Below are 13,453 nucleotides of genomic sequence, written 5' to 3'. Positions count from 1 at the left end.
GCAATTATATCTTTTAAGATTGTTGGCCCTAAGCAGCCATTCACAGTAATGGATTATGCAGGGTTTCTGTTTGTTTGTTCCTGTGCTTTTAAGATCCTATGAACTGATTCATGGGCTGTGTGCTCACTGTCAATTCTTAGAAAAGAAAGTGTATTTTACTGGTGAATAATAAAGACTGGGCTCCTTCTATCAACTTCAAAAATGATTTCAGGCAGAAGTAGCTATTAAAACGCAATGGAACAGCAACAAAACAATGCTAATACAAGAAACACCTGAAGTCATGATTAGAAGTGAGCCTTACTACTGACAGGTTTATGACTTTGCATTTCTAATGACAAAGAACATTTTGTTTTAATTTTCCAGTGATAAAGATTCATTTCCATTTACCAGGTTTTTCTTTTTCAAGCTTTTAGTTCAATCAAACATCTACCAGGCGGGTAAATGCTTCATTAGCTTTTGTTCTCTAAGGCAGATGACCTGGTGTTGAAGGCTGATGCACGGATTTCATCAAATGTGTCAGTGCATTATTGCTTAGCAAAGAGAATAGGTTGCTATGGCTAATTAAGTTAAATTATTTGTCCACTGGCATAGTATTGTCCTTCTGTATTAGGCAGTAGGGAAGTAACAGGAATGCTCTGAAGGAGCTAAGAGGCTTTATCAGGAAAATACTGTAATTAAGTCAGCCCATAAAATCAAAGGAAGACATATAAGGACCATTTAACACTAGGAAAATATAACAAGGTTTGAAGGTAAGAACTGAAGAGGGTGGCCTACTTATAATCGATGTAATTATAGAAATTGTGAACATAAGTCAGTCCACCTTGAAAAAACACATTTTAGGTCATAACTTCATTTTCATCCACTCAACCTTTCCATGTTCAAAGAAAGTTAAAAATTATTCCTTAGGATTAACATAGGTTAAAACATAATGACTTCCCCAAGACACAGGTTTGCTAATGAAAATATGGGTCAATTGTCCATATAACCTGACCCCTTTTCTTACCTCCAAAATAATATGTACCACCTGAATAAAACTGCTCAGGTCCCAGGGAAGGAGCAGCAGAAGCCACATGGCCATCCACTGCCACACTCAGGTGATTCCTTTTAGCAGACAAAGAGATGGAATGCCATTGCCCATCATTTAATCCAGCACCTGTGGGAGATGAAACTGGTTAAAGAACTCCCTCTCTACAGTGGACACTATCAGCAGTTGGTTAGAAACAGCAATATACACACCACTCAATTGGCTATAATATTTACATCTATTAATTTAAAAAAGATAGAGAGAGAGAGAGAGAAAAGGAAGACAAATGGGAAATCAGCATGCTCTATGTGGAAAATGATGCTTTACAAAATTCCCAAACCTGGACAACCTTGAATGATTGAAATTTTCAATTATTTGATTTTTCAGCTTCCATTCATGTAGTTTACCTGTTGCAGGGAGGAGTTTAGGAAGAGTACAGATGTTTCCTAAAATTCTAGGTTATATCCAATAAAATGCTTTACCTGAAATTTTGCACTTTTGTGTAGTTACTTCTTGTGATATTTTGATAGAATATTTAGCGAACTATATCATCAATCATTACAACAAATATTTGAAGAGACCATTAGTAAACAGTATAAGTTTACAGGCATAATGTAAAGGTAAAAAAATAAAGCAGTATGTAAAACCATATATACACAACTGACACTCATAATTTGTAGATTCTATATTTGAGAATTTGATTGATTGCTAAATCTTATAACCCCCAAATCAATACTTGAAGGAGCTTTCTCAGTCACTTGAGGACATGCACAGAGCACCAAGACTGTCAGTTGCCCTGTGCACGTTTCCCATGGAGGTCAAACAGGGCAATGCTCTGCCCTATTGTTTTAGCATTCATAGTATAAACATGTTTTCTTTGAATTTTATAAGTTTGTCACTGATTTTGCTGTTTTCAGTGGTTCCCAAGCAAGTACTGAAGTGTTGTCTAGTGTGTCTAAGTGCAAGAAGGTCAAGATGTGTCTTTTGGAGAAAGTTCATGTGCTGGATAAGCTTCTGCCAGGCATGAGTTATAGCATTGTTGGCCATGGGTCCAATGTTAATGAATCAACAACATAACTAAATGAGGTGTCTTCAAACAGAAACACACACAAAACAAGATTATCCATTGATTGGCTGAGAAAAATGCTGTCATCAAAGGCTTGCAAGAAGCTAACTCTGTATTTCCCATAGGAGTAATGGGTTTGGTATTCCCTAATTTAGTGAGACAAAACTATTATAAATAATGACAATCAATGATCTCTTTCTATATATATTTATACACAATTCTAACTATATTCTTAATTTTTATATAAATATGATAAAAGGCTACACAGAAATATTGTTACCTAGAAATAGTGTTTTTTTCTTGAAGGAAAATTATATTTTTTTCCATTTTTAAAATATTTTTCTGTATTTTCTAAGTTACATATATATGTATATGTGTAAACTTATGTGTATACACATATATGTATAAAATCAAAAGTTGCTATAATAAACAATCAAGATATTCTTACTACCTCTAAAAAAATGTGGTAAGTCCATGAGAATGCATAACCTTTTCTTAATTCCTGAAAGGGAATTAAGTCTACAAGAAGCCCTGTGGTTAAATCCTGAGCAGAGATGTGAAACCCAAGCATCTCTGTGTGGATTTACCAGTCAGATTTTCATCCACCTGAATGGTCAACTCTGTATAATTCTGCAGATCAAATTAGTAAACAAAAATATAAGCACTCTATTAAGCCCACAGAGCCTCTTTTCTGCTATAATACGTGATTTCTTTTCTGATATTGAATGAACGTCTTTTCTGATATTATGTGATTTCTTTTATTCCCCTAAGCTATTTTCTACTGCATGCTCTCAGATTGAAAATGTATCCAAGCTCCCTTCAGTGATTACATTTCTTTGCCCCGAACATATTTAGTCCAACACAAATTCTAGCCAGGACACTGAAGCTCCCTTTTTTTTTTTTTTTTTTTTTTTTTTTTTTTTTTTTTGAGACAGAGTCTCGCTTTCTTGCCTAGGCTAGAGTGAGTGCCGTGGCGTCAGCCTAGCTCACAGCAACCTCAAACTCCTGGGCTCGAGTGATCCTTCTGCCTCAGCCTCCCGAGTAGCTGGGACTACAGGCATGCGCCACCATGCCCGGCTAATTTTTTATATATATATCAGTTGGCCAATTAATTTCTTTCTATTTATAGTAGAGACGGGGTCTCGCTCTTGCTCAGGCTGGTTTTGAACTCCCGACCTTGAGCAATCCGCCCGCCTCGGCCTCCCAAGAGCTAGGATTACAGGCGTGAGCCACAGCGCCCGGCCTGAAGCTCCCTTTTATATCACATCCATGGAGCAACAAACAAACAAACAAACAAAAATTCCAAAATCCAACTCTGATTTGGTGTGTGAAAGATAATGGGAAAGACTTGAAAGCTGAAGTATGAAAAATGTAGGTTAGATACTTTTGGACACATTTTCTATGAGTGGACTCTGAAATAGATGATTGAATAGAGTTATGTAATTCCTGACGGTATGGGATTGGACTAAAATAAGTCAAATGTCCCAGATTTGTCATCCAGTGCTTCCTTTAAGAGGACACATCTGGAGTGAAAATTCTTGTATATACTTATCATCATATGTGCAGACTCTCCTTCGTCTACCCACTTGTCCCCCATGTGTCTCCTCCCATCTTGTTCTCAAAGCCCTATATCAGGTGTCCTCAAACTATGGCCTGCAGGCCACATGTGGGTGTTTTTGCCTATTTTGTTTTTTTACTTCAAAATAAGACATGTGCAGTATGCATAGGAATTTGTTCATAGTTTTTTTAAACTATAGTCCGGCCCTCCAACAGTTTGAGGGACAGTGAACTGGCCCCCTGTTTAAAAAGTCTGAGGACCCCTGCCCTATATGCATCACTCTACTTCTGTTATTTCATCCTAGGCTTTCCATTAGTCTTGGACCAGTGCTTTTCAAACTACCTGTGAGGATGAACATTTTATTTTTCAGCCTATTGCAAATTGACACTTGTACAATATGATCAAAATGAATTACTACAAAGTTAAATTAAAAAGACATAATATACAAGTCTACTACTGCTTAGATGTTGTAGTAAAACCATTTTGCTTTAACAGTTTCTAAGAGTTTCGTCTCACTATTTCCACTAATCTCGTCATGCATCAGTAACAAGTATTTCACTGAACCGGAGCTGGTCCAAGGACCACACTGGGAGTGGCAGCGCTCTGGATAACTGCTGGATAGGCATATACACAGAAGGATTGTCCAAAGTGCAGGGAGGCCTACTGTCCCCATAGAAGCCAAAATTAGATAAAAAAAAAAAAAAAAAAAAAAAAAGACTGCCAAACCAACCCATTCTGTAATTTGACACAGTTAAATGCATTCATCTAACTAACTAGCAGGTTATGAAGTTATGCCATGTGTGTGTGGGAACCTTCAGAGAGCTGTTCTGAGCCCACTTGTAATAGACATCATTTACCTACAATGAGGAGACTTATTACCTGTCAACAGGATTTATTACTCAAATTAAATCATGAAGGGCCCCTTTAATTCATTTCCACTAATTCTACATAATTTTCATTTAGATTCTATTTTTTTGTAAGTGTATAACTTTCCACTTCTAGGGCTGATGGCAGGTGAGCCCCTTTTAAAGGCCACACTACTTTGAAAGAGGGGAAGTAGAAAGAATCCTAGAATTTGAATTTTTTCTTGTTTATGCTATTATGTAACTAAAGGCTAATTCTATATTCTACTCCTACAACTCATAACTTTTGAGTCTGGGAAAGGAGCATGTTGGTATAATAATAACAACTTAATGGAGCTCTTATTCATAACATGTACAGTGAGCTTCTTATGCATTGTATCATTTTATCTTCACCACAACTATTATTCTTCTCATCTTAAATATGGATTTAATGTAGGGAGGATAAACAAGTTGTCTGAGGTAGTACCCAGCTGGTAAGAAGCTGAAGCAAAACAGAAAGCTGAGTTTGACTCCATGACCCACAGTCTTCTCTGTCTACCGGACAAGTGGTCCTTTATTTTTTTATTTTTTTGCTCATGTTAAACAATTACTCTGTTAATTGTTGAAAAATAAGCCCTAACAGCTAGAAGCTGGTCCGGCAATCACTGAGGCCTTGGTGTTGAAGAAGGGGGCTGGCACCCAGAATTAGGCCTTGGTCTTCTGTTGAACGTCAATGATTTTACAGAACACCAACATCAGACAAGGTCACTCTGTGACAACAATGAAATGTGATAAAAATAAGGCTCCTGTGCAAACCACAAAACCACCAAACTTCTTCCTCTCCTGACAATATGAATGAATGATTTTTTTACCAATTATAATTTTAGTCTTGTTTCATTCCTCTATCCTTCTAATAAGATTTACAAAGATAGCTAATAACAGAATTACCTTCACTTCCTGAAAGCATTGAATCTACAACAATCTTTTACTTCCTTGAAACCTCCCTCAAATCAGCTAACAAAATCCAAAATCCTAAGTGATCCTAATACCCTTGTATTGAGATAACCCTTGGTGTGTGTTCCCAAGGTGTGTGTTCTCTCTACTGCAATAAGCAATAAACCCAACTTGTTAATTCCAGGTATGTTCACTGTGGTCTTTACATGGAAAACATTGACAACTCCAATAGAAAATGGAAAATGAAATAATAAATTGAATTATTTGCAACTGAAGGTAGGAGGAAAAAATGAGAATGTGTATCAGAACTCTCTGTCTCTCTTTCTCTCTCTCTCTCCTTTCTGGCCCAAACCACAAAAACATGCAAAATACATCAGAAGGAAAAAGACTGATATCTGCTCTCCCATATATATAATCTTCTGGTTCCAGTCCTGAATTGCTATGGAAACATTATGACAGCTTAGCTGCCATCACCCTCTCATGAGACTATAACAGGCACCCATAGGGTACGATGTATAAAGAAAAAAATCAGCCTGCCATATAGGAGTGGTGCTCTGCAAAGGCGCAAAAGGCGATTACATGTAGGCTATTACTCAAGGAGCAACTGAAGGCTTTTGCCTGTTTCCAAATGTACTTCAGTGCTCTGAAAGTGCCAGACATTCCTATATCCTCTAACTGTAGTCACTAACCAGAATTAAGGATCCAGATCACTAGATAGCTCTTGTCAAGATGAAAATATGGAGGTCGTTGTTACCCATCACTTTAGTGGAGAGCAGGAGTTTAAGTGGTGACAGGTTTACAATCTGAAAGGTAGGAATATTTCAGCAGTAAAAGCGAGAAAGAGGGAATTTAAAAAATGGCTTTTCCAGGGTGAAGCAAATCCAGAGGGCTGCTCCATTGCCAGGTGCACAAGAATGGAGAACACCTGGAAAAAGAAAAATGCAGCAACATCCCAAATACTACAAGCCTGTTTCTGCCAGGCCCCGCCCATGTGGGCAAGAGGCTTGTTTATAGGCTTCATTTTTACCGTTAGGCAAAAGCAGCAACAGAAATGCTAAAATCATAGCAGAAATCTCAAATTTGACAAGAAAAAATTTGTTTTAAATAAGAAAATACAACCATATAGTTAGTTCATTGGGTCCCAGATGCCATCTGAATGACTTTTGCTTTCACATCTATGAAGGTGACAAGGACTAAAAATATTTTGTGTCATAAGGGATTTTATAGTACTGCTAATATGTTTCACGATTTAGGCTAATATAATATCTTTAATATTTCAAAAACCAATTTAAGCTGACATAATATTTTTGAATAATTCTAAATGATGATTTGCAAAACTGTACATCACATTAAAAATTTAGCGTAATAGTTCAAACATTTGCACAATTCAGTTCTTTCTCAATACAATTTAATTTTAATTCCACTGTACAAGATATGAAATTTTTGAGTTTTTCAAACATATAAGATTTATAATTTATATCTCCAATAGCTAAGAAAAATTAATCCATTCTTATATGATGAAAAGATTTAGTACAATGTCCTAGTAATCCATCAACAAGTGTATGGTTATCTTGAAGAAGTCATTATAATACATTCTGACCACTGGTTTAATTATTGAACATTGTAAAAGCGAAAAGTAAGTGCAATGTCTTCTCCTAAGGAAAAACAAACTGATCACCCACCCAATTACTATTTAAGTAGTCTATTTTCAAATGCAAAATGAACTTGCTTCACAGAAACTAGAAAAACATAATATTTTGAAAGAAACTTAAAAAAATAGTTGAGAGAGTTGGTGAGTAAAGGCTGAATTGTGTTATCTGTTGCATAACGATTTTGCTATATTGACATTCGTTTTTAGTCTACATCCTTATTATTATTAGCTATGAAAATAATCACATGAAGTCATATGATATCATAATGTATTATATTGTATATGAATTTAAACATTAATTTAGAAATTTTTAAATCACTCAGGGTATTATATACAGACTTACACCTAGTAATTTATCAATCATACATGCCTGTAAAGTGGTTAGAAGTGAGCTAGCCTCATGGAGCTCACTATAGCAACACTGCACCAAAGCAATTTCTTTAAGATGCTGAAAACTAGGATATGAATAGATATGAATATAACCACTTCAGAAAATATCAAATACATCACAATAAACAACACATTAATGGAAAGTTTACATATTTAGACTCTCATTTTAGGGGCCTGTTAATTATTAATATGACACTGATTAATTTATTTCCTTTTGTCTAGCCTGCAATTCTATTACATTTTGAGCATTACATAAAAAGCCACAGCACAGTACCTCTCAAAAAATTATACTAATATTGAATTTTCAATCCCACATTTAAACTAAACTGATATTGAAAAACAACAAAAAGATATATAAAGAATAGGCATTTTTATATCCATTTGTATACTTACTTTTCTTATATTTAGTTTCCAACTGATTTTCACTTTTTTTCCCCTCTCCAAGTCATATTCTATGAGTTTTGGTTATAGAGGTGTAGTACAATGGCATCTTTAAATTGCTTTGAAAGATCATTTATTAAATTAATGTAGCAATTTACCCAATGTGACCTTTATTATATTACTTTTAGTCATTAAAACTATACCATATTGCCTAGAAGTAAAGATAATTTCATTTGGTGCCCAAATGAGGAACTCTGCATACATTTTTGCACTCCCCAAAATGTACTCAGCTCTTTATTTGGCTTCAATGCTATTGTATATACATAAAGATGTGATGGACATCTCTTGTCAAGAACTATATAATTTTAATGAAAAGACCAAAACATCCCTCACTCAAAGCCCTGACCTAAGTTGGACATTCATATTCCAGACACTCATATAGTCACTTTAATTACATTACTTCTAATCATTAAAACTATACTGTGTTGCCCAGAAGTGGAGAGAATTTGATTTGGTACCCAAAAGAGGAAATTTGCATAAATTGTTGCATCACCCCAAAATGTATTTAACGCTTTACAAAGTAAAGTCAATTAGCCTAAATTTTTCAATTTATGCTGCACGCTATTATAGAGAGATAGATATAGATCCCACAAAGACCTCTGCCTGTCTCCCATAGACTAAATAAGACTAATGGGCAAAGTCTAGTCTTCTACTGAAAGACACCCAGATAACTTTTTGGTCTATTTCAAAGTCTTGCACATTTTTCCCCAAACGAGGACATGTTGGCTTATCTGGAGTGGGAGAGAGTGTCATGAAAAGAAATTTCTATTCCCCCATAACTATCATTTTGGTTAATAAGAGCTGCTAGTGTCAGGACCATACTTAAAAGAAAATTGGAATCAAGTTCCTGTGAGGAAGAGTACTGATAATCTTATTAACTCGAATATTCATTTATTAAACAAATATTAAATTTTTTGGTTATGCATAAAATTTGTGAGGAAGGGACACAGAGATAATGAAATCTTTCAAATCCATATGCTTTGCCTCAGGGAATACATTTATTACCTGCTGTGATGTCACTGGGTAATTTTCCTGGCTGGTAGAGATTCAGCTTAAGTTTCCCATCATTAAGAATGAGGAGGAGACCCCCAGAAACCAGCTGAAGTTCGCTGAATAGCAGAAGCCCTGCCTTATTCCAAGTTCGAAATTGAAAAGCGGCAGAAACCTCATCCTCTCCGGAAGAGCCTGGTAGTGCTAAGTAACTCCTGGAGCTCAGAAAAGTCACGGGCATAGATTGTGGTTGTGAACAAGAAAATGACACATTTCCCTGAGAACAAAGTAGAAGAAAAAGCTTTCAGAATGTTATTCATACCACATTAGTAACTAGAAGCTGAAATATTTACACAGGCTATTTATCAATCGCACATTATCCTCGGTTTAAAACAACAAGAACTTGCTGTCGACATGAAAATCCAAATCCTCGTCTTATATCGTAAAGGTTCTTCAAGCGTTTTCTGTGGTCTCCCCATTCCTCAGGTTTAATACGGATTTAAAAAGTCAATAAAATCAACTTTATTTTTAGAAAAGTACACACTGGAAGTAAAACATGTGGTCTTCGTCAAACAAAAACATTTGGCTATATTATGATTCTGAGAAAAGTGAATTAGCTTTTGTTGTACACAAATATCTTGTTCTAACAAATGAAATAAAAGTTGAAGAGCACACTCCAGGAACCCATATGCTAACTCATAATGTAAAGAAATCATAAGACTATCAAACCTAGTAAAAATGAAAACATTTTATCTGCTGCAGTTTGGTCTTACTTTTTTTTTACTGGTACATAACAGTTGTACATATTTATGTGGTCCTTGTGATATTTTGATACATGCCTACAATGTGTAATGACCAAATCAGAGTAATTGGGAGATCCATCACCTTGAATACTCATCTTTTCTTTGTGTTGGGAACATTCCAAATCTTCTCTTCTAGATATTTTAAGTGTACTATGAATTCTTGTTAAGTATAGATGCCCTGCTGTACTACCAAGCACTAGAACTTATTCCTTGTTTCTAATCATATTTTTGTTCCCATTAGCCTACAGTTTGGTCTTATATTTCATTTGGATAGCTGCCTACTACTTTACCAGCAGAAGATCCTCTTGCCAAAGAAGAATGGGTGTTCCTTGCATGAGATGTGTCTAGAAATATCTATAATATTTTTATTTTCCTTTTAAATCATTTTTTTCTCTTGTTAAAAAAATTATTTAAAAATCTTGCCAGATGTTATGATTATATAAAAATACCACCAATTCACACAGAGAATTAGGGAAAAAATACTATGTAAACAATAAATATTCTCATGATGTGCTTTGGGATTTGCTGACACAACATGAGCTTCAATTTACATAATCTGAATTTTAAGCAATGAAAGAAATTCATTTGAATCAGTGTGTCTGCTTTTTATTATTAACCTGGTAAAGCTGGAAACCATGTTCCCCAAAATCCCTTTCCTTGTCTACTTCTGGGTAAAAGTTAGCCAAAGAAGGGAGTTTTGGTGATATTTTACAGTCAGAAGTAAAATGCCAACAAATCACTCTGCACCGAAGGGTTTTTTGTGATCATGTACAATAAAGGATGATCACAGAAGCAGTTGTTTGTTCCAGCTTGTCTTTGTTCCCTGTAGTCCGTTCCATCTCTTCTTCTGGACAGCTGGCCCAGCTGACCAACAGCAGGCCCAGGCCCATCCCCAGAGACGGTGGCTACCCAAAGGCAGCGACTCCCAAAGTTGTCTCAGGAGCTTCCTTCATAGGCCAAAAAAACGCTCTGCAGACTGCAACCCATCTACACGCACCATTGCTTCAGGCAGAATTAAAGACTTATCTGATCCTCCAACTTCTGCCTTCACTGTTTAACTCCTCTGACAATTGTTAAGATCCAAGTCCTAAAATTGATCCCTTGTTCATAATACTCATAGTGGTGCTACTTCCTTGACTGAGCCCAGAACAAGACAGTTATATTTAAATTCTGCCACATTCCCATAGAATTAGAAGATAATGCAGCCTGGCCAACATTGCGATTTGGACAGATTGGCAATGTTGTAACAGCCTATTAGTTTCTTTTATTTGTCATGAATGACCATGGCAAAATACAAGTTTTTCAAATGTCTCCCTAATATACATGGATGTTATCTGATTCCAGAAACCCTGTATGCTCATCTAGTGAATTTGTCAGGGAATGGCTTATTAAGGAAATTGCAGAGCAAAATAAATTTGACTCCTGGGAGTAATAATAATATCACAACAAAATTAAAACGGCAACCATGGGGGGGAAAAACTGCTTAACTTCATGTAAAAATAAAATAACTATGACCTGTGAATTATAATTCCTTTAGATAGGATTAATCCTTTACATGCATATCACCAATCAGAGAAAGTTTTTTAAAAAGAGTAATCTCTATTCCAGGGAGAAGTGCTTCAAAAAAAAAAAAAAAAAAAAAAAAAAAAGAGTAATCTCTAAAACATTGTATCAAGTGGGAATCTACAAAAGAGCAATTTTATTGTGTGGAAAAGATATAAGTTTTACTCATTCCCTCACTCTTACCATAGCTATGATCTGTGGTTTTTGTTGCTTGGCCAAATCAATGATATCCACTCCATTATAATAGAGATTTTCTAAACATCCATGAAAATTTTTATGTGGGAATGACACTGATTTTCCAGGTGCTGGAATCCCTCCAAAGCTGATCTTAGAAAGAAAAATGGCATCAATAATATTGTTTAGTGATTTTCTGATAATCTGCTTAAATGATAAGATTAGAAATAAAGCTGTAGTCATCATACACAGATCAATTTTTCATCACCCTACACACACAAAAATTAAGACACAGATTTTAAAGCAAATTTATATGCATTCAGTTTTCCTTTACACTAGGACTTGATTATTTTCTTACAAGTTGCTAATCACATCTGGTTTTGATATATTAGTTGATGGAAAAACACACCTTTATATCATGGTAAAACTTGACCTGTTTAATAATATAGCCAGTTATAATGACACTTTATTTTATATACATTTCTGGCACACATTGATATTTGTGCATCTGAATCAACTGTTAATGAATTAACCAGTTTATTGTTACTTTCTCCCCATAAAGCTACACTGCTCACAAGCACGGTAGAACACAAAAAAATCATACAACACGTCCTATATTTGCTTGTGGCAATGAGATCTCTTGGCGGAAAAGATTTCCTCCACATGACATTCTGTGACTATGTGTTTCAAGTAAACGAGATGATCTCGGTGTGCAATAATAAATTAACATATGATGAGAAAGATGAAGCCTCAAGTGGTCTATGCCCAAACCTGCTACTGTGCGTTAGGCCACATTGGGAAATGTTTCCTCAGTTCTGTGATTTACTGTACAAGAAGGGTTCTCTATAGCGTATTTTCTTTTGGGAGATTAAACTACATATACCTCATAAAATCTGTATTAATTGAAACATAACCATCACACCTCATAACCAAGGTCCAGGTAATTGAATTCTCCCTGTGCGTGGAAATGACGCCTGTGCTCGTCCACTGTAAAGTTGACTTGCTTGCCCAAACGCTGGATGAGCACAGAATGCCAATGTTGATCATCTAGCAAGCTGCCCAGGGTGAGATTGATCAGAACAGGAATGGAGGGCGGCTTAGCTTCACCTTAGAAGAAGAAAAAATAACCACAATTAATGGTACCATTATTCCCAATTTAAAAAAAAATTCTTATGTTATGGACCAGGATCTTTCATAATAATTGCAATCTCCTTCCATGCATCCCATTCCAAACACTGGTATAGATTTACTTGAAGTTTGAATATGATAGTCTCTCAACCTTGTTGTAATTTCTTCCACTGTTAATTCCTTTTATTATTATTACCCCATTGCAGGCTCATTTTCTATGTAAACTTTATCTTTGCTACAACCTCATTATTTTTACAGCCTTAACATTTTTCAATGATCCATCCCTTCCTTTATGATGTTAGAAAAATTGGCTATGTAGCTCTATCAGCACTATGTAAAAAACATCAAGTGAGGGTTTTGTGCAGTTTGCAAAAATGAACGATATTTTTAAGTGAAAGAGCAATACAGGCATAGATACAAGCCCTTGAATCTGAGAAAAAGGCACCTCAACTGTTAAAAGAGAAGCTATACAAGCATAAGGTTACCTAAGCAGTATCAGAATAATCAGATTTTTCAAGTACCTCACCAAACAGTTTTACCTGAATTAATAAGTAAAAAGAGTTTTCCTCTTCTCAATTGCAGTGTGATGTGATCTCCATTTGGCCCTTCCCTGTGGAGTAGAATCCCATCACTCTGCATAGTTTTAAATTTCAAAGAAATAATATCTTTTATTGGGCTCAGGGATTTTTGATCAAATCTGTAGAGAAGGGAACTTTTTCCATCAAGATCAACCACTTCTGATCCTAGAGATAAAGATATTAAAAGTCATTCTAAGGATAAATACATTTCCCATTAATGCATTTTAAATGTATATATATATATATATATAGAGAGAGAGAGAGAGAGAGAGTATTATACATACTCCCACA

At 35.4% G+C, this 13,453-nt stretch overlaps 1 protein-coding gene across 1 annotated transcript in view; it reads right to left on the bottom strand.

Moving 5' to 3' along the window:
- CNTNAP4 (contactin associated protein family member 4) overlaps positions 1 to 13,453 on the bottom strand; it is a 239,678-nt gene that overhangs the window by 91,870 nt on the left and 134,355 nt on the right. The window contains exons 5-9 of the mRNA XM_012772535.3: positions 13,124 to 13,327; positions 12,379 to 12,563; positions 11,466 to 11,609; positions 8,932 to 9,193; positions 1,004 to 1,153 (exon numbers count right to left, since the gene is read on the bottom strand). Of these exons, the coding sequence (XP_012627989.3) occupies positions 1,004 to 1,153; positions 8,932 to 9,193; positions 11,466 to 11,609; positions 12,379 to 12,563; positions 13,124 to 13,327 (945 nt within the window). The remainder of the gene's footprint in view (positions 1 to 1,003; positions 1,154 to 8,931; positions 9,194 to 11,465; positions 11,610 to 12,378; positions 12,564 to 13,123; positions 13,328 to 13,453) is intronic.

The sequence above is a fragment of the Microcebus murinus genome, chromosome 20 (assembly GCF_040939455.1).
Source record: "Microcebus murinus isolate Inina chromosome 20, M.murinus_Inina_mat1.0, whole genome shotgun sequence".
Lineage (NCBI taxonomy): Eukaryota > Metazoa > Chordata > Mammalia > Primates > Cheirogaleidae > Microcebus > Microcebus murinus.
Note: the sequence above shows the minus strand (reverse complement) of the source record. Positions and strands in the feature narration are given on the sequence as shown.